Source organism: Desmodus rotundus, chromosome 2 (genome assembly GCF_022682495.2).
Source record: "Desmodus rotundus isolate HL8 chromosome 2, HLdesRot8A.1, whole genome shotgun sequence".
Taxonomy (NCBI): Eukaryota; Metazoa; Chordata; class Mammalia; order Chiroptera; family Phyllostomidae; genus Desmodus; species Desmodus rotundus.
In genome coordinates, this window is record NC_071388.1 from 187,992,520 (window position 1) to 188,014,015 (window position 21,496).

At 38.9% G+C, this 21,496-nt stretch overlaps 1 protein-coding gene across 2 annotated transcripts in view; it reads left to right on the top strand.

The window, feature by feature from the left end:
* Positions 1-21,496, top strand: part of UNC80 (unc-80 homolog, NALCN channel complex subunit) — a 179,774-nt gene that overhangs the window by 66,201 nt on the left and 92,077 nt on the right. The window contains exons 23-27 of one of the 2 annotated variants that reach the window (XM_045198387.3): positions 4,167-4,379; positions 7,636-7,771; positions 10,882-11,015; positions 15,228-15,393; positions 21,119-21,322. In XM_045198387.3, coding sequence (XP_045054322.2) covers positions 4,167-4,379; positions 7,636-7,771; positions 10,882-11,015; positions 15,228-15,393; positions 21,119-21,322 — 853 coding nt within the window. The remainder of the gene's footprint in view (positions 1-4,166; positions 4,380-7,635; positions 7,772-10,881; positions 11,016-15,227; positions 15,394-21,118; positions 21,323-21,496) is intronic. The other variant, XM_053919029.2, reaches the window with a different exon arrangement.

A 21,496-nucleotide genomic window follows, 5' to 3' on the forward strand; every position in this document is an offset into this window, starting at 1 on the left:
ACCCACAATAACTGCTTATTCCCACTGGTTTTAAGTAAATAGATATCCTGCCCCAGCAAGAGCTTTATATGTTGGGTAAGGCAATAAGAAAAATTATGTAATTCCCTAGGGGCCAACATAAAATATTCATTCTTTGAAAAGCTGGTTCCTGTTCAGTGGTGTTATTTGAGTTCTCAGGATCAGTCCGGGTTTCCTCTCACATAGTAAGTTTAGATATAGTCCTGGAGGGACAGGAATGCGTGCAATTATAGTCTTCAATTAACCACTGTATCGTGGTAGCAAGATTTTATAGGTCCCCAGGCAAAATAAAGCACAGCCGTTAGAATTAGTATTCCAATTCTCGGCTTCACTTTCATACAGGAAACATTCAATATGCTTAACGACCTTATACAAGGCAGGAAAAAGTGACAAAGTCGAGGAGAAGTAGCCTGACACTTGAAGTTTCCTAGTCGTGGAATGTTAGAAAAATCCAAACTGCATGATGGCGTGATACTTGGTAATTTTAATGAGACAACTGTGTAGCCATTGCAGAGAACACCTCATAGAAGATCGAATCATATGAAATTGTCAGTGTTCAACGATTGTTGACCTTTAAACTTAGGGATTCCATATGGTTCTGCCTATTATTTTGTCTTGCCAGTTAAAACTGATTCTTGCTTGACTGGGACCTATGAAAAAGTGATCTGGCAGGCATGTTCATAAGGAAGAAGAAATTTAAATACGCCTATTTTCCTTCAGGACCATCAGCAAAATTCTCTGTGGTATGCCAGTGGTGTCGAATTTTGTGTAGATGTTCACTTTTAACCATGCCTCTGATACTCTGTGGTTCTTTTCAGCCATGCAGCATTCTCCCGATTCATTTCTCTCCATTTGTGCTGTTTTTCTCTGTGATGTGAGTCCACCCCTATCCATTCTGTCATGCCTCCATTTTTTGCTGCTTCTTCAGATTGCACTGACCCGTAAGAGGTAAGCTCCAGCATAGGAGAAAAAAAACGGCTTTCCTTTATGTCCAGGAAGAATCCTTTTCCATGGTATTCCATAACCCTGCTTCTAAAATCAATATTTTCTGAACTACACTTTGAAAGGTACAACACATATAATTCTGCATGACCACACCCACACTAGAATGCCTTGAAAGCTTTTCCCGTGCATAGTGAAGTCAGTACCTGTTCCTAAGTGTCTTCTGCTAGGATGCACATTAAAGTCCTTAGCTTTGTACCTGAGTGCCTCCTTCAATTGTCTGTAGAGTAATATGCACATGACAGTCCCTCAGAAAGTGGTATTATTTACTGCCATCCTGACGGTAAGATTCCCAAGCCTGTTTCCATCCACCAGGCTCATGAGGATTATAAATAAATAAATAAGGCAGACAGTGACATTTCCAAATGTCACTGGGTTTTGCAATTTACATGGATGCAATTCATCAGACAAGAACCTACCCTCCCCTAAATGTTGTGCTAGAGAGTTAATGGGAATTATTTGCATTTTGATCTCAATTCCATTTCCAAGCATAGATTAGGATTTCCTAGGGCCAATGACTGATAATATCTAAGTTTTGTTATAAGGTTTTGGGAGCAGAGAACTGAAATTGCTTTTCATTCAAAATGCCTTGACTTTCCTAAGGAAATAAAGCCATTTTTTCTAAACGAGGCAAGTCAAAATGTATAGGTAGCTACACATAGCCCAGTTTGGGTTGCTCATCCATTCCTTGGTAATCCTCTCAGTGCCATCTAATAATTAAGGGCAATAAAAAGATCCTCTGCTGGACACATTTGAGTGAGGCTAAGTGTCTCCCGTGCTAGCCCTGAGGGAGCCAGAGTTCATCACATAATGCTCCTTCCAGCAGTGTTGTTTCTGTCTTCCCGTCATTAAACGATGAATCCCGTTGCTTCATGTTGGGCATGTGTCACGCGAAGAATGAATTATATCGCTCGCCTTGCCCTGCAGACTGGCATTTGTTTTAGAGACAAATGTTCGTGCCTTTACAAGAGACAGATTAGCATATCTGAGATGTTTGACAAAATATTTAATATAAGAAAACAGTGTAGATAATTAGTCTATATGTTAAGACACCACAATATTAATAAGGTTTAATGCAGAAAGTCATTTGACCCTTTGCAATTGCCAAGTCTTTATCCCTGTGACCTGCTACCAAATCTAGGTACCAACCGCGCTGATGATGGAGTCTCATCGTTAGCGTCCATTGTTTATTAATGATAGATTCTCACCATTGGTGTTCAGCTTGTATTCTGCCTTTTCACATAGGTTTACTTTGTATGTTCTGGCAATTCATCATATGCTTTGTAAAGCTGTTTGTTTATAAATATATTTCAACTGGAATTCTTCTTGATGGCTTCATTTAAGTTGTAGGCAATGACACGATGCTTAACAGTCTAACTTACTTGAATCATCCTGTGTATTTGAGATACTATGGTCCTCAAAAGTATGAAGTAACCAACCAAAGTATGAAGTGGGCTGAAGAGGGAAGGGATTAAGGAAGACCTCTTAGAGGAAGTAACTTGAAACAGATCTTGAAACAGGATCTTGAAAGTGGGGATTTGCCAGGTGGAAAGGGGGTTTCAAGGCTCTGCAAGCCATGGGAACAACAAATGGAAATGTATGAGATGTCATATTCGGGAGGCTGTTACCAGTTTGACAAAATTGGATGACAGACTACTTGAGATAGGAAAAAGGGGAATGGACCAAATAACAAAGATTGAGTATCTTCTTTATTTTAGGATTGACGTGGGTAGAGTCAGTAATAGATTTTAAAGGGGAAAATGATGTGATCATTTATTTGTGTTTAAGAAAAATAACATTACTTGACATTAATGTCTCATTTTTAAGCAATGACTTTCTACATGCATTCTAGAAGTCATCTAGATTTCTATGAGTATAAGTTAAGACAATGTAGGCACCAAAGAGAAACTAGCATAGCCCCGGGAATCAGAGAGGCCTGGGATTGAATCCTATGCCCACCCCCTTCTCAGCTAAATGGTAATAGAAAAATTGACTGCATTGAAAAAATATTAAAATGAGAATATTATTTCTAGATCACAGAGTTACGATAATTAAGAATTACAATTCATAAAAATTAATTATCATGCAATTGATACTCTATTAGCCCCTGTTTTAACACTATGGATCAACGCACAACACTGTTGCCTGAAATGAAGAAAAACATTTCGGTCTGAGAACCTGTGGTTACTAAGCAACCTATGATTATTAGGTAACTCTGAGGTCATGGCTAATATTGTGATGTATCTGATTAAAATTGGCAGAAGTCAAAATACCTATTAAATGTCAATGTATGTATTTTTGTGACCTGTTGATCTTCTATGGGAATCTTAATATCCCTTCCCTTATTAAAAAATATTTTTTTATCTTGTAAAGAGTTTAGTAGATATCTGATCCTTAATGGTTTCTGGGTAACAACTGAAAGTTGTTCTTTTATTTTTTCAAGCACATCTTGATATGACAAGATAGAGCCACATTTGTGATTTTCTGAAATACTCACGTTTTTATTTATCAATTAAGTAATTTCCTCTTTATCAAACATTCTCAGTTAAAGCCCTGCTTATTTAAGTAGATTTGGTCTGTTATCCATGGCAAAATAACTCAACAAAATCTCGTAAGCACCTCCTTTTCTTACTGGCCAAAATACTGTGGAGCAGTTGTATTTTCTTGGAGCACGTGGATGGTCATAGATTATAGACTATTGTTGGAACAAAGTCACTACTGACACCCGTGGTTAGCATAGGACTAGTCCTAGAAACTGAATATTTGTTTGCTTCATGTTAAAATTTTCGGTTTAAAAAAAGCTTCATATTTAAAAACTTATTAAAAGATTTTACTCTCATCCTCAAATCCCTGCTGCCTTTTAAATATGCAAAAAGAGTCATGAAATTACTTGAGATTCTGCAAAAGGAGAAAAATAAACACAGAAACCTACTTAAAATGTCTAATTTTTCCATATCCAAATTTGCCTTCATGGGTTCATTTTCCATATTCCCCACTAATGTGTTAACCACAATAACACTGCCCAGGGAAATACAGCTCGACTGAATCAGAAACTGAAATGATCTAAGAACACACAGGAATTCCCTTGAAGGGCAACTTACTGTTCAGTAACCCCACATTATTCCTTCCCTAACAACCCCGCGCAGGAAGCCCCTGTAGTCGCCAGAGCAGCGCTGTTCCTGGAGTGTGCTCGGTTCGTCCACCGCTGCAACCGGGGCAACTGGCCAGAGTGGATGAAAGGCCATCACGTGAACATCACCAAGAAGGGCCTGTCCAGGGGACGGTCTCCCGTCGTGGGCAACAAGCGGAACCAGAAGCTACAGTGGAACGCGGCCAAGCTCTTCTACCAGTGGGGAGACGTGAGCTTTTGATTTCCCTCTATAAAACTGAGGGTGCTTGTGTGAAGTGAAGACGTTTTTCGTTCATGTTTGTTTGTTTGTTTTTGAGACAATGTATTAAAAACATCAGGGGAAAATAATCGTAATTCATTTAATCCTCTCAGTAAATCTACGAAGTCAGATATTATTATCCCTTCTGTCTCCTTCCCTGGTCCTTGTTTCCTTCCTGTCTATTAATGTGTTTTCCCAGGATATCTTCTAATTTCTTCCTGTATAATTTCCCCCAGGGTTACATTTATTCCTGTGCTTTCAGCTGTTGACTGCATGCCAGCGGCACAGACCTCTCCATCCATCCCACTTCAGACCCCGGGCCAGCAGTGCCAACGGCACTCAGGAGGCGTGCACTGCGTACTCAGTCCGACCGAAATAACACGGTTCTTCCCATATAAACACACGCCTGTCTGCACCCCTCCTCAAATCTCTGTTGTCATTAATCATTCTACCGTCTTCTAGAATGATAGCTTTTGAACCTACTCCAAACCTCCTTCCCTTATTGATTTCACCCCCTCCACATCATTAATGTCCCTTCAGGTCAGATCTTTGTTATTTCTCATCTGGATCAATAAAGCATGTTCCCACTTGGTCTCCTCCCCACAGGAGACCAAATCCTACTCACTGCCAGGAAAACGATCTCCTGCATGCATAGCCCATCAAAAAGCAGAACATTTATACTTATCTCCCAGCCTCCAGACTTGTCCCCTTGATTCGTGTCCAAACTGCTCTCAGAGTGAGGAGGCTAAAATGCAAATCAGCATGCTTCCTACCCACCGACATGCTCCAGTGGCTCTTCTCCCTCCGGATAAAACCAAAATTGCTCAGCCTGGAATACTGCTCTTTCATTCAAATCATACCAACATTATGGACGATGAAGTCAAGTGAACTGCTTACTGTACAAGTATCTAAAGGACATCTATCTCAATCCTTTGCATCTAAGTGATGTTCAGTAATAGTATGTTATTACATTCATTTTGGTTTGTCTTTGAATTTCTCGTTAACTAGCACAGTGTCCCTTGAATGAGTGATAAAGTTTCCCCCCACTCAGAAACAACCTTTTATCAACCTTCAGAAAGTAAGATGAAGTCCAGCTTCAAGAACTGTCCCAACTTACCTTTCCAGCCTTCCTGTACATCATTTCTGCTCACAAAACCGTGCTTCAGCCAAGTGGCTTGTCTGTCTGTGAGCACATCAGTTTATTTCCCTGAATGTGGATATTTTGGAACTCTCTGTCGGGAATATGTACTCTTTGCTTTGCCCATTACCCAAAACACCAACTCTTCAATATCGACAGCAATGAGACTTTATAATAGATTCTCCAAACTGCATCTAAACTCTCCGTCTTCTGAACTAATTAGCTTCTGAATTCTTTCACCACTCAATGCATTATTTTGGTATGTTATTACCTCCCCAATAGACCATAAGATCTATTACAGGGGAAGGGTAAATGACATTGAGTCCAACATCCTGTCCTGTGTTTGAGTCCCAGCTCACAGCTTGCTAAGTAACCCTGAGCCTGTCTTTCAACCTCTCTGACCTTCCCACTTCCCAAACAGTGATCATTCTGTATGAAGATTTATTCTCTACTAGGTCACATTAAGCAAAGATTCTGGTATACTATAACAACTTATTCAACTTTATGTTTTATTTATAACCTAAAAAATTACCTCACTTAGTAAATATCTGATGAATGAAGAAGGGAATAAACATGGCCATAAGGCATTTTTCTAGCCTCGGAAGAGACAGAGAGCTCTAAATGATTATTTAGACATTTTGTATTATCCCAGAAAGTTCATTTTTTAGCAGCCCTTTAACTTTTGTGAATTGGGGATTTAATTAAGATGTTTATTTTCAGCATCCTGGGAGGACTGATATAGAATCTTTCCCCTTGGAATCTCAACAATAAGTTTGTTGGCTCACTCCAAACTCACATTGCACATCTTCTTTGGAGGGGATCTCTAAAGTAGTAGCTTCGGGACGAGGCTCTTTGTCGAGGTGGTGTTTTTGTTTTGTTTACTTAAATTATTTCAGGCTAGTGGCTAAAATTGTAGGATCTTGTGATGTCTATTTATACTACTTTATGTCTTTTGATGTGGCTTTTCTCACTTCTCACTTAATTCTAGAGTTTGAGGAGAGCTCTTTGTTTCCAGATCGCCAAGGCACGCCCACAACTTGGGTTTTTATCAAAGCATCCTGGACATGTCTTTGTGCGTCAGTTTCCAAGAGTGAATGTAACTTCTTGCATGTCCAGAACTTACTGACTTTTCTACATATTTGAAAGGAATGATACGTATTTGAGAGAAAAGAAAAAAATTGGCTGGAATTTTGTTCTTCCCAGTTAATGCACTGAGTAACCCCACTGTCCGACTATAAGTTCAGGGCTCATTTTAGCTTTTTTTCTAACTTTTCTTCCTATGCTTATATTTCTTCCACTGTTGTGTATGGTGTATAATCATAATGTAAAAGAAATTAAAGCTAGTGTATTTCGTCTTTTCTTGTGGGAAATTCCTTTTGGTAAATCAGACAATAGTGCGTGATGATTCAGAATAACTGATAGCAAGTATTAGTTCTCTTAGCACCTTATATGAAACCAGTATTGTCCATGTGCTGAGTCATTAAAAGTCATATTACTAATGTTGATGTCAGGTATTCTATCAAAGGAACAGTTCGTATTTCTTCCTAATTCATAGAGTGTTATGGAGGGGGGCAAGGTCTATTTAAAGAACCATAAATGCTTATATAATGGCAGATATAAATAAAATTGTGTGTACCAGAATTTTTGCCAACTGCCACAGTCATTAGCACGACAGTGACATTCTCATAAAGTCATATAACCAGAAGTACCCTGCGGAAATGTGACTTCTTATTCTTACTGCAACAAAATCCTCCGTTAAAGACTGCATACTCCCTATAAAATAAATGACCCTTAAGTAAATGAAAATATTTTTCCTGAGTAAATAGAAAAAAATTATAAGAGTGTGCAAAGGTATCATTCTAGTTCCTACAAGTATGTAGTCTACATGACCTTGGAGTTAGCAGCAATGTCTTTCATCTGTGGGTTTCTACATTGGAAAACATGGTAACAATAACTCTACGGCATACAGAAAAGGCTTATGCTGGAAATGATTCCCATTAATTGGTTGTTTACAACCTCTGTAATGGGAGAGCCTGCTCTACATTCTGAAACACTTTATGCTGTTCATTTGTTTTTTCTTCACGGTAGGCAATTGGCGTCCGATTGAATGAGCTGTGCCACGGGGAAAGTGAGAGCCCAGCCAATCTGCTGGGCCTCATTTATGATGAAGAGACCAAAAGGAGACTGAGAAAGGAGGATGAGGAGGAAGACTTTTTAGATGACAGTAAGGAGACTCCCTTTACTACAAGAACCCCTGCTTGTAAGAACCTCTGCTTTAGGAGCACTTAATATTTCTCTTTCCTCTTTCATTTTCTTACCACCTTCCCATGTCTCCCACCGCACCTTTTCCGCTACTCCCTGTGCATGGATGTGAAGCACACACAGAAGCCACACAAAGAAGAGAGCAAGAACCAGAGAGAAGGGCCTATAGACAGGGGCACAGAGCTGCAGGCCATGGAACTTGCACTGTTTTGTGGTTTCTGGCTCATATTCTTATACAAGATGAGAATTAGGCCTCTCTGAGAAAATTAATTTGTGGAATGTTACTGTCCCAGAAAAGGTTTGGTCAGATTTTATATTTTAGTATTGCTTTTGGAGATAAAAAATAAAAATATAATTTATACCAAACAAAAGTGAACATGACATACTTCCTAAATTACTAACATATTGTAACATTTAATCAGAGTATATTGTAGCATTTAACTTGAAATTGAAGTATTAAAAGAATCATCGCCCTGGCCAGTGTGGCATGGTTGTCTAGAGCGTCATCCCATAACTGAAAGGTTGCCGGTTTGATTCCAGGTCAGGGCACATACCTAGGTTGCAGGTTGATTACCGGTCTGAGCACATATGATTCCTGGTCCAGTGTATACAAGAGGCAATCAATTGATGCTTCTCTCTCCCATCAATGTTTCTCTCTCTCCCTTTCTCTCTCATGTGAGGATAAATATAAATATATATATACATATATATATATACAAAGATTCAAATTGTTAGAACTATGAATGTTCTGCACTCTAGTTATTTATTAAAATTATAATTGAGTCCTATCATGGAAAAATAGAGGCAAAGGTCGCTGTACATCCCTCTCCAGAATGATTTTGTGCATTTGTGTGTTTTATGCTGCACAAACTTGGATGTATGTGTACCACTGCCTTTCATGGGGCATAAAACTCCCCCGTGACTCTGGACTCAGCAGCATTATCTAGTGATGATAGTGAAGCCTCTTCTTCCCTAGTGCTTTCAACTTCAAATTCCCTGGTTATGTCTTCACGGTGAAGTCCTTAGTTAAGTCATGTTAAACCTATTACATCCTTATAGTCATGAAATATACAGACTGTATTTCATAGCTAGAATGTAACATTAGACAGAACTAAGTAATAATCAAAGACAATGTGGTGTCTTCTTTCCCACTTTCACATCAAGGATTTTTTACAATTTTTAAAATCATTTTGCTGTTTCTCAGCCCTTATCAAATTAGAGCAAATCTTGACTTAGTTGGTAATGAAACACCATATCCTGGCACCAGGCTTTCAGCCTAATGGCAAAAGTTGCCCAAATGATTTCCTCACACTCATAGGAGTCTAGACTCTCCCAGGATGACTCATGGGATTGAGTCTGATCTGTAGAAGGACTTGACGGTTATTGAATAATCACAGAACCTATTGAAGGCCTGCGAGGAGACACCCTAAACTGCCCTTGATCTCCCAGGGGTCTTTCAGAAGAGAGAAGAGCTAGAACAACATTAGTTGGACATGTCCTCATAGACCAAAATGATCTTGGATCTCCATGAGAACACCTAAGTATTATTTACCAACACGTTGTACCTATCATGTTAGCTGTTTTGTGAGATCATGCAATCCTCACTCAATGTAACAGGATACGTGCGATGATAGTTATGAGAGACCCTGGATGAAGTCCAAGCTCATCGTCTATATATAGGACTGAGAGAAGAATCTAGATGAGAACCTCAGAAGCAAAAGGACAGATCCATAAGTTTATACTGAATAGCTAGTGTTTAATTATTTTTTTAAAAATAATTGCACATACAAGCAATTTCAAGAGTCATATAGCCTCCATCACACCTCAGATTGGAATGTCTGGTTTCATTCCACTTCCAAGCCAATACCTAGCTCATCTTGCATTTAAAAGATAATTATGGTGCAAATGTTATAGGTCTGGACATTCTAAAGAGCTTTTTCTCTTTTAGTCTTAAAAAGAGGCAATGTTCCCAGCCACTTACTATCCCTGGAGAGAAAATAATGGTTTTCATGAGGAAACAATAGCCAGATACCTTCAAAAAGACCATAATTTCCACCTACTGTCAATGTAAACCATGAAGTATGTGTTCTACTCAATTAAGAAAGCCTAATGCATGGGAAACATTTTAGAGATATTTTTAGGAATGTTGATATTCAATGATACTGTTTGCTCGAGGACTTGATTCATTCAAAATAGGTAACTCTTGTCTTTTATGAGGGACAGAACTCCACATGGCTTTTGTCTTCTGAACACTGATAAGTGTTCAGTGTATTTTTGCTTGATTTGCGATGACATGTATTTGACAGTTTTAATCCTGGGAATTCAAAAAGTCTTCATGGCGTCAATGTGGCCATTGCCTTTAGAGAAAAATCCATGACTTGATCTGTGGCGGATGCAATGTTTTAATCATTCAAAGACCAGCATGTTTTTAGAACAAAGGAGAACACTTGCATACTTCTAATGTAGCCATACCTTAATATGACAGGCTAACTTGTATAAACTGGTGATAGAGAGGTTCGAGTGTGTCTTATCTATGCTACAGAAGCATAGCTGGACTAGCACTGAAAGAACTTCACTGCCTTCAGAACATCAAGCAAGAGATGTCTGTTATAAAATGAACCGGCAGGGTTTTTGTAGTTTTAAATTTAGTTCACCACCATGTACACAGTCTCAATCTGATTGAACAGCACTGGGAAAAGCTTACAAAATTGCTTTCCCATTTCTGCTTTCATTAAAAGGCTTTCTAGTTTAGCAGAGCTGCATGTTATCACTCTGAGAATATAAAGAGAATACTTTAGTTCTTGATTGCCATTTTAATACCCAGGCACTAATTATATTGCAGAATTACAAAATGGAAGAGGAGAGAGGCCTGTTAATGCACAGAGTATGGTAACGGGAGTAGGTAAATTGAACATGTATAGGCAACATTCTCATACGCACTTCCATCTTGGACATGTTTAGGTAACATTCGCACATGCAATTTGATTTTACACATGTGTAGCTATGTCCATCAAACTGTGCCTCCCTTTATTTTAGTTTGTTTACTTATGAAAGAAATCTTTTATTCCATAGGTACTGTGAACCCCTCTAAATGTGGCTGCCCCTTTGCCTTGAAGATGGCCGCGTGCCAGCTTCTCCTGGAGATTACCACCTTCCTCCGAGAGACCTTTTCTTGCCTGCCCAGACCACGCACCGAGCCTCTGGTGGTAAGGAAAGCGTGCGCGTTAATAATCAGGCTACCTGGAAAGGGTAAGACATGTGACTAGGTTTTGAGTGTTCGCAATTTCTTTAAATGACTAATGGCTAGAAGTATCATATAATTTACAGTTCAACCAAGGGATTTTCACGTATAAAAATAAAATCTCTTGCCTCTAAAAAATTATAACGCTGAAGTTGAACTTGAAGTCATGAAAGATAGCACCACTGGGTAAAACGTCTGGTTATCACTGTCAGTCATGCTAGAAACGTCTAAGAATGTGTCGGGTCCCTTACACTGCAAACTATAAGGAGTTTTATGGCCAGCGTGTTTTTAGAAATCTCTGTCAGACTTTTTTAATCCTAGCAGTTCAGAAACCCATACAGAAATGTGCTGCCATGAGTTTTCTCATTTAAAGTATGGGCGAAAAGACTTCTTTAAGCATGTAGCCTGCGAACATCCCCAAAGATGCATTTTGTTCCTGCAGCATTTCTTATGGATGGGCAGAGAAAGACACACGTACACAGACACACACAGAAACACACACGAAAGCACACAGGCACTCACGTGCACACACACACTCTTGTGCCATCAGGGCCTGATGTGTTTAACAGAAGATAGGAACACTACGTGAGAGCCAGTCTTCACAGAGCATGTAGGGCAGGGATGATTTTCTTCGTCCGTCAGCTCTCTAACAGGTGCCCAGTTTCCAGTGGTTCTTTCATTATAGGCATCATCAAACCAGAGCTGAGGAACTAGTCAAGTTCCTTTTTCCCCTTTACCCAAGGCTTACACTACTCCACCAGAAAAAGTATTACAGTAACCGCCTGTGTGCTTTCATGGGGGGGAATTTTACAGTCTGCCAGCTCTCCTGCTTTTCTACCCAAACTCAGCATGAGCAAGGCCATACCCTTAACCCTGGTGGGACCAGAAGAATTCCTGCTCTGGTTTTCCGGAGCAGCGCCTCTGCCTCTGCTCTTCCAGGGTCTGCAAACCCTGTTTCCTCACACGCTGATCTGTGAGAGGATATTTTCAACTTGGAAACACGTATGGGTAAAATATATGTTTTTAAGAGAAACACATCTGCATTTGGAATGTGAACTACATCATTTGGATATTGAAAAAAGCAGTTTCCTCTACTGCTCTTTTTAAATTTTATATTAAGCTAGGCCTCTAATTTTCTGAATTGTTAACTTTACTATCATATTGAAGCTACCCCATGAAGTCAAATCAAGACAGCCACTAGGCACATGTGTTTAGTTTAAAATCCAGTGTGATAAAGTATCTGGCTTGTAGGAAACCATTGGTGTTATCTTATCAACGTTCTAATTATACTGAAGTCTTCATAAAAGCACAACAGTGTATCTACTTTTAGGCTTTCAGATTTTTATTGGGCAAATTTATTTTACGATCAATCACATCTTTTAAAAATTACTTTATAAGCAACTGGCAGACTAGTCGGAAATGCCAAGAAATTAAGCTAAAACAGAGCCTGCAGTCATTCAGTCAATGAGAGGAAACTTTTCACTGCTACATTCTCTTTAACAAGGTCTCAGGAAACTTTTATTCATTGACCTTTACAGCATAATTGAGAAAGAGGCTTTTTGTCATGTGTAATCTATTTAAATACAGTTGAAGGTAAAAAAAGAAAAAGAAAAACAAAAAATAAAACCTCAAGTCACATTCTAACCTACCATAGAAAAAGCAGTGAGTATCATAAAATGATTTTACTAACACAGGTGCTGCAATTGTTTGAAATTGCTTTTTAAGAAATTATATTAAATAGTGAATCTATCAGGCTAGGCATAAATATCATCAAGATAAAATATTCTGAAGTTTCAACAATACATTTTCTGCAAGCATATTTATAGATCTTTGGAGTTATTTATTAGATCAGTAACATTCTTTTTAAAAGATCTTGTTTTATTTATTTTTAGAGAGGGGGAAGGAAAGGAGAAAAACTGGGAGAAAAACATCAATGTGTGGTTGCCTCTCGTGCTGACCCCCCCCCCCAACTGGGGACCTGGCCCGAAATTCAGGCACGTGCCCTGACTGGGAATCAAACCAGCAACCCTTTGGTTTGCAGGCCTGTGCTCAATCCACTGAGCTATACCAGCCAGGGCAGTAATGTTTTTAATTGTAGTAAAAATAATAGCTACCTTAATAAACAGAATAATAAAAGAATAACAGTGTAAAATAATCACATTAAAAGCTATAAATATTCTCTGATCTGAGGCTTGAGGGTAGGAGAAGGTCAGGAACTTAAATGTTCTACTAAGGGAAAAAGTCTTTCAGATAAAAATGCCCTAGAGCCATTTCTAAAATGGACCAGATTTCCCTGTGATATATTTATTTTAAAAAGTCCCAGTTATATCCAAAACATGGGAAAGAAAGCAGAAGAACCTTAAATACAATAACTGAAGTAAAAGTTAATTTGTTTAACCATAGTTCTTCCTTGGGTAAGGTGAGAAATTCCAGGAGGCCCTCGCTGTATTGTTAGGTAATAGAGTTAACAAAAAGGAAAAATGTATCAGAAGGTATTAAACTGTGCTAAAAATAGATTTTTGCCAACTTAACAATTTTTTCCATATAAATTCCTAGATGCAACTTAATGTGCTTTTTCTTTTCATAAAAACGACTTCTGATAGCATTTTAGTCATTCTTTTTGTTAACCATACAAATAAATTAATGTTTTATTTATTTGTAATGTCAAGGGGAAAAGAAAAAAAAACATGTAAGGATAAAATTGATTTATTAATAATAATTAAAAATATTATTGGTGCATACAGAGTTTTAAAAAATATTTTTCTATATCTATTTGAATCAGAGGGTATGTTATGTCATAATTAGAAAAAATGCTCTATAAAAATAAAGTTGGCATTTTATATATTTTTATTAGATTCTTCAAAAGTATTTTATAGATTAATAATTAAATATGATCTTCAGCATGAACTAGTTGCCGTTCAAAGAACAGGTCAAATTTTCAATCTGGAGCCTCACAGGCCAAACCTCTGCGAAATATTTACATTCCTCAAGGCTTACTTTATGGTGTAGGAAACATTCTGTTGATAGAAAGTAATGGAACCCACTGATACTGACGTCCACCTAGAAGGGATTGGAAATTCCACCAGTTTGTGATCTTGTCTTGAGCTTCTGGCCCTCACACCTGAGGTTTCCTAAACTTGAGCTTCCTTCCCCTGTTTGTTTTCTGAGCTAACTTTACTTAATCCTCAAACTGAACTCCAGCACTGCCCCTATATTCGTTTTCTACTTCTTCTGTAACACAACACCAGTACCACAATTTTAGTTGTTTAAAACAGGCCAAACATATCATCTTACAGTTCTGGAGATCTGAAGTTTGATACAGGTCCTACCACATAAAAATCAAGGTGTTGAGAAGGCTGTACTCCCTTCTGAGGCTCTAGGGAAAACTGTTTCCTTGGCCTTGTTCCATCTTCTAGAGGCCACATACATTCCTTAGCTCATGGCCTCTTCCCCCATTTTCAAAGCCTATAATTTAGCCTCTCTCACCCTTCTTCCATAGTTGCATCTTCCTCTGATCACAACCTGGAAAAACTCTCCCTTTTCAAAGATTTGTGTGATTAGGTTAAGCCTACCTGATCCAAGATAACTTTCCATCTCAAGGTCCCTAACTTGAATCACATGTGCAAAGTCCCTGTTGCAATGTAAAGTAACATATTCCCCAGGTTCCAGGGACTGAGACAGGGACTTCTCTGGAGAGTCACTGTTCTGCCAACTACAGCCTCCCAACATGATTTCTAAGCACTAAGTCTGTCTCTCAGCCTTGGAATTTCTTACTTGTTTGCCTCCTCAGTATCTGCCTTGGGATTCTGACTTCCTTTAGGACAGGAACCATTTCTTATTTATCCCCCAATACTAACAAATTCAGATTCAACGTACTCATGGCATGATTAATAAACAGATAAATACTAATTTTAGTTAAAACTGTTCACAAATTATCAGAAGGTGAGGAGGCTAGTTCTAGATTTGGAATAAGGTCTGTGCTTTTGGAAAAGTGAAAAACTATGAGTTAGGGAAAATTTTTTAATTTAAAAATATTTTCATGGCCACAACCTAAGGTTTGCTTCACATAAACAGAATTCAATTCAATTAGCAATTCAAAACAGAAGGAGGTTTGCCCCAAGACCACTGGCACGCTGCAGAGACGCCAGCATTCACGCTCTCCTCACTGACATTGCAGGACTTGGAGAGCTGCAGACTTCGTTTGGACCCCGAGCTGGACCGACATAGATACGAGCGGAAGATCAGCTTTGCCGGGGTCCTGGATGAAAATGAAGACTCAAAAGATTCCCTCCACAGTAGTAGCCACACCCTCAAATCAGATGCAGGTGTTGAGGAGAAGAAAGGTATGAAAAATCAAGGATTGTTTCGTGTTTCAGGGTTTCTTGTAGAATATTTGGTCCGGGGTCTAAACTCTGGAATGGCATACCCAAAGAAGTCCAAGATCGCTGGCTCTGGACGGTACTGGGTCCATTTAGTGGGCTAGGAAGCTGGGAGCTGGCCTCTTCAGTCAGAGGGGCCAGGTTCTCATTCCAGCTCGGCAGCTCTCCATGTCCCACTGAATCTAAGATGCCATCATTTGAGAGGTGAAACACTATTTTATGTACCAATAAGAAAGAGAAAATGCTCCCAATTCAGCTCTCATACAACACTTCCTTATTGCTTAATTTGTGTCTCATTCTTTTTGATAGAAAACTTTCAGACTTAATTAGATGTGAAATTTTTATTTTCAGTATATATTTTGCTTGTGCAGCTAAAAAAAGAGGAAGCTATAAATAAACTGGTTTAAGGGTTTCTAAACTATCTTCAGTTCAGGGTTCAAATTTCTTAATCACTTCCTAACTCAGAATTGTCAATGTCTATGTTATCTTCTGTATCATCAAAATGTTAGCAATACATCACTTTTAAATTAATCTATAAAAGAGGTAAAGCTATCGGTGCTAGTAACTTAAGGAAATAGTCAGTTGTATGAAACTAGCCTACCTTCAATTCCTGCTTCACGGATGCTGCCAAACACACCTGACTTCCCACCTAATCCACTCCTCCACCCAGCTACCACTTGGCTTCTTGGAGTTAAAAGACACTGGTACCCATTCTGTAAAGTTTGTTGCTGATGCTTTAGATGTTCACATGGACACAAGCAATAACACCTGTCACAGCTGCCACCTGGCATCTTAATATATCATCAACTATAAGACAGACCTCAATTTCACGTATGCTAATACATGCATCTTTTTAAAAAAATTTTATTGTTATTCAATTACAGTTGTATGCCTTTTCTCCCCATCCCTCCACCCCACCCCAGCTGAACCCACCTCCCTCCCAATACATGAATCTTTTTTTGATATATTTATTGATTATGCTATTACAGTTGTCCCATTTCTGCCCCTTCACTCAACTCCATCTTGCTTACTCCCTCCCTCCCACATTCCCCCCCTATAGTTCATGTCCATGGGTCATACTTATAAGTTCTTTGGCTTCTACATTTCCTACACTATTCTTACCCTCCCCCTGTCTATTTTCCACCTATCATTTATGCTATTTATTCTCTGTATCTTTCCCCCCCTCTCTCCCCCTCCCAATCCCCTATTGATAAACCTCCATGTGATCTCCATTTCTGTGGTTCTGTTTCTGTTCTAGTTGTTTGCTTAGTTTTCTTTTGTTTTGTTTTTAGGTGTGGTTGTTAATAACTGTGAGTTTGCTGTCATTTTTACTGTTCATATTTTTTTATCTTCTTTTTCTTATCAATACATGCATCTTAAAATGCCAAAATACAGTAACTAGTTGTGTGACCTTGTCCCGTTACTTACCTTCTAAGTCACGGTTTTCTTCTCCATAAAACTGGGTTAATAGCACCTACCACATTGTGATGTTGAACGCTTTAAACGAGACAATGGAAGTGAAGCATAAACTCAGTACCTGGTACATAATAGGTGCACAGTAAATAATTGTTGTCATTGAGCATATAGATTTGAACCCATGCAGAAAATTCTAAATATGAGCTAAAGATGGCCCCGTTTTTTCTCTTTAAAGACTCTTTTAAACTGTTAACTTCTTCATCTGAATTTGCTATTTCTTAAATTCCATTGCACATCAATGTTTTCCTAAGAATTTCAATTAAAAGAATATCATCACATTTGTAAAAACAGTCAAAGATCATGTCATGCATTCAGTATTTTCTAGTGTCCTGTAAACAATGACTCCATGAATGTTTGGTGACCTAAGGACCGAACAATTCTTGAAAGGAATAACTCCAGATAGAAAAGACAAAATCTTTAAAATCTTGCAAGGAATTGATATACACTGGAATTATTTTTTAATAGTTCAAGATTGTTGTCACAACATATTAAAAATGCAAATAATTGTTATATCATAATGAACTTATGGTGAATCAAGTATTTTTTTTAGCCAAGTCTTAGCAATTTCTGCATTTGAAGAAGTACAAAGTCAATATACTTTCAAATATTCCTTATTCAGACAAGGATAACCACATATGATGAGAAACTCCCACCTTTTAAACGTAGCATAAGGGGATTTTGCCCATTCCAAGTTATGCTAATTATTACTTAAAGTGGCTGAAATAAAAATTTCTAATGCTGACATGGTTAAACTTGGGCAGAGGAAATTGAACACCATTTAAAAAATAAAATAGATTAATTTTAAGAATATTTTAATTTCACAATTATCATTTGTGTAAATTATTCTTAATGTTCAAAGGCACAACTCCTTAATAATTTTTCTTATCAATAACAATAGCTATGTTAATATATGAAAGTTGTTTAATAAGAGAAGAAAACTGAAACTATGAATAAAATGGAAACATATCTATAAAATACCCTTTACCAGTTAGCAAAAATCCTCCCAAAGATTCATAAATATTCTGTAACCCTTTTGTTAAGCAGGAACCAGCTGCTAAATTCAGTGTGAAAATGGGGACCATGGGAACCCTGCTAACTTAATTTATAAAAATTTCATACCATCTGTTTTTATAAAAGCAAAAAATGTCAGTTCTGAAATAAACAACCTGGGGACAATATACATTCTAGTGAGGAGAACTAACATGAAATAATTTTTAAACTAAAAACGTCTGCCTAAAGCCTCTGAGCAAGGTCTGTCAAATTACTTCACCCATATTCCAAATACAAACTAAGACTGGCGTTCCAAGATACAAGACGCTTCTGATCATTCAGCAATCGTCTTTTGAGCACCTGCTGTATGTGAGGCACTTATTAGAGGTTCTCAGAAAACAGCCAAGAAAATTTTCCCACATATATTTTAGTTTTTATTAGCTAGTAGTTAATAACATAATAATGAGTAATGTTCAATGCTAGACTTTTAAATAGAAATAAGTAGTATGAAGAAAAAACTAGGGTCAGAGAATCAGTAGTGACCTGGAGTTGGGGAAGACTGTAGTTCAGAGAAGGACCCCGTAAGTGACACTGAGCAGAGAGACCTATAGGGTGTGAAGGAGCCAGTCATGCAAAGGGCTGAAGGAGGAGTTTTCCAAACAGAGACAAACGTGAGAACAAGGCTCTCGTGCAGGAATGAACTTGGAGCCTTTGAAGAGGGCAAAAGGCCAACGTGGTTGGAAAAGAATAAGATGGAGTCAGAAAGGTAAGCAGAGGGCGAATGAATAGGGCCTGTTGATATGCTTAGAAATGCAATTCTGTTTTAAGTGTGTCTGAGAGTTGTGGGCAGGTTTTGACCAGAAAAATGATATAATGTGTGCGTTTACAATTTACTTATTTAAGAGATGAGTTGAGCTGTGCGGGCCGGGGTGCAGGGGAGCACCGAGGTAGTTACATTAACCCAGGGAGTAGGTGATGGGGCTTTCAGATCTTCTGACATTTGGACCTGTGGAGCCAGTGGGACTTGCTTATGGATATAATGTGGGGCTAGAGAGAAGGGAAAAAGAGATATTTTATCTAATTTAGATGAATTTGTTTCACTTTCATGCCAGTTCTCATTGTCATGGAGATAAAGGCTACAATTGAATGCTGTCCAATCTCGACTGATGTTTTTCCTGCACAAAACCAAATCTGAACTCTGACTGCTGTGACCTTTGTAAATAACCAGTGCCATGACTCTGACCACTGACTTTTCGTTGCTGGCTCCAACTGTCGGTGGAGGTAGAACAGGTTCTCCAAATTAGATGTCTTTCTGATCACATTAATGTGGGGTTACGTGGCTGCGTTTCTATGCTGAAAGGTGTGCAATCAGGCAAAGAATGCTGGAGTATGCCTGTTTACAAACTAAAAAAGAAAGAAAGAAAGAAACTCTCTAATCTTTTTTTCTACCTCCCAATCTACTTCGACAAGAAATTGTATTAGCAATCACTAAAAATTATAATTATATTTTATTGCAAATGTACTTCAGGTAGGCCATAAAGTCTCAATCAACCCTATGGATAATACTGAAAAACATAGTGATGAGTTTTGTGCTGTGATTAAACTAGAGCAGTATGGTCTATAGTCTTTATAGAATTTATCCGACTACACTACAAGAATTGTTTTCCAGATGTGAAGTTCTATCCAGATGTGTCCAGTGAGCTCCACAAGGTCTTTGCCAGCTGAGTTGTGATAATTTTCATCTTTCTCAATCACAAGAGTAAATCAGAGGTTAAACATTTCACATTATTCAGCAGATATTATTCTGGGCTCCTTTATGTGGCATTAAAAGTATACACTTGAGTAATACCTAAGCCATGTGAATCCTGACACGGCCACATATTATCTCTCCCATGAGTGAGCAACTCAAAACTGCAACGCATCTTCCTGATAGGGACTTCCAAAAATACTAATAGCTGCTGGGAGGAGGGGGTATAAAGGGACTAATTGGTAAAGGAAAAAATACAATAAAGATCAAATGTTTTAACAAAAGAACTAAAGGATAAAGCGTTCTGAGGGGAAACACAGGTCACCCAAAGGTGGAGGACGGCCGATGACATGATTTCTGCCACGGGCTCTGAATGGGCACAACCTGAGACACTGGGTCTCTCTGAATAATTAGCAACCGTCTGAGGTGTCCATCTAGAGATGGACACATTGCACCAAATAAATTCTAGGACTTAGATTCAGAACACAGAAAAATATATATTAATAGCTATGCCACAAATAATTAGTTTCAAATCTTGTTTGTGTCTTAAGAAGGACAGCTTACCGAAATGACCCATTCCTGATAATGACTTTTAGCTCTGAAAACTTTCTCTGTCCCACTCCTACAAAATCAATGGGTGCCCACACCAAATCTTAAAAAGGAAAAGAAATAAGTGTGCAAATGACTATGGGAAATAAGGATGCTTTTGATTTAAAGAGTAGATTTCAAGTTTAAACATTTTTTTGCCCTTTTATCTTCCTCACCAATGACTGTTTCTTCCAAAACACTAAAGATGAATAATGCATGTTCTTCTTGGTGTATATAGACAAGTGTAAGGTGGGCTTAGGGTGTTGCAACATTTGGACTGATATCTCACCCAGCCTTTGACTGAGAAATCACTAGGTGCATTGAAAATGGAACCATTTCCCACTCATGTTCACCCAAAGCACCCCAGTGAAAACAGATCCCTTAGTACCTTTGCTGAGGAACTGAGCAGAACCCACTGCTGCCTGTTGGAGAGAGAAGTGCCTCTCGTTTTTATTTCTTACTGAGGTATTCCAAAATCAAGGAGTTTACGTAATTCACAGGACTCTGCAAGTCCCATTTCAAAAGAAAAACAAAAACAAATGGTTTGTGGTTTTGTTGAAATGCATGAACAGTCCTACAAAATGCCACTGCAAGGGCACCCTCATGCTTGTGAACCCTGGGCCAGAAAGGGGGCAGGTTGTTCCCAGCACCGATGAGCTATATGTCGGAGAAAGGAGCTGCACCAGCCCTTCCAGGGGGACCCAGCCTCCTGCCTGCCCAGCAAAGCCGCCTGACTGTGGGCTTGGGAGAAGCTCCTTGTCCAGACACGCTGCCCATCCCAGATAACAGAGAGGACGCTGTTCAGACATAAGTTGCGGAGAGCTCGGATCTAACACTGGCTGGGGAAAACTAAGGGGGGAAAAGCCCTATTTTATTCTTTCAATACAGTTCCCAGCAGGAAGATCAGGATAGGAGGTTCCCGCCTGCTCCAGATTAAAGGAACCCGCAGTTTCCAGGTGAAGAAGGGGGGTTCCTTGTCCAGCATTCGCCGGGTCGGCAGCTTAAAGAGCAGCAAGTTATCACGGCAGGACTCAGAGTCTGAGGCTGAGGAGCTGCAGCTGTCCCAGAGCAGGGACACTGTCACTGACCTAGGTAACATAGAGGAGTGGGGTGTGCAGGGACGTGGGGGGTAGGAAGGCAGGGCCCAAACCCAAAACAGCTGATGTCCATTTTTTTGAGCATCAAAAGGTAGAGGGTGGAGCCGTAAGTTAGGCCATCTGTTCTGTCTGAAACCACACTACCCTGTAGGGCAGGGCCACTCAAACT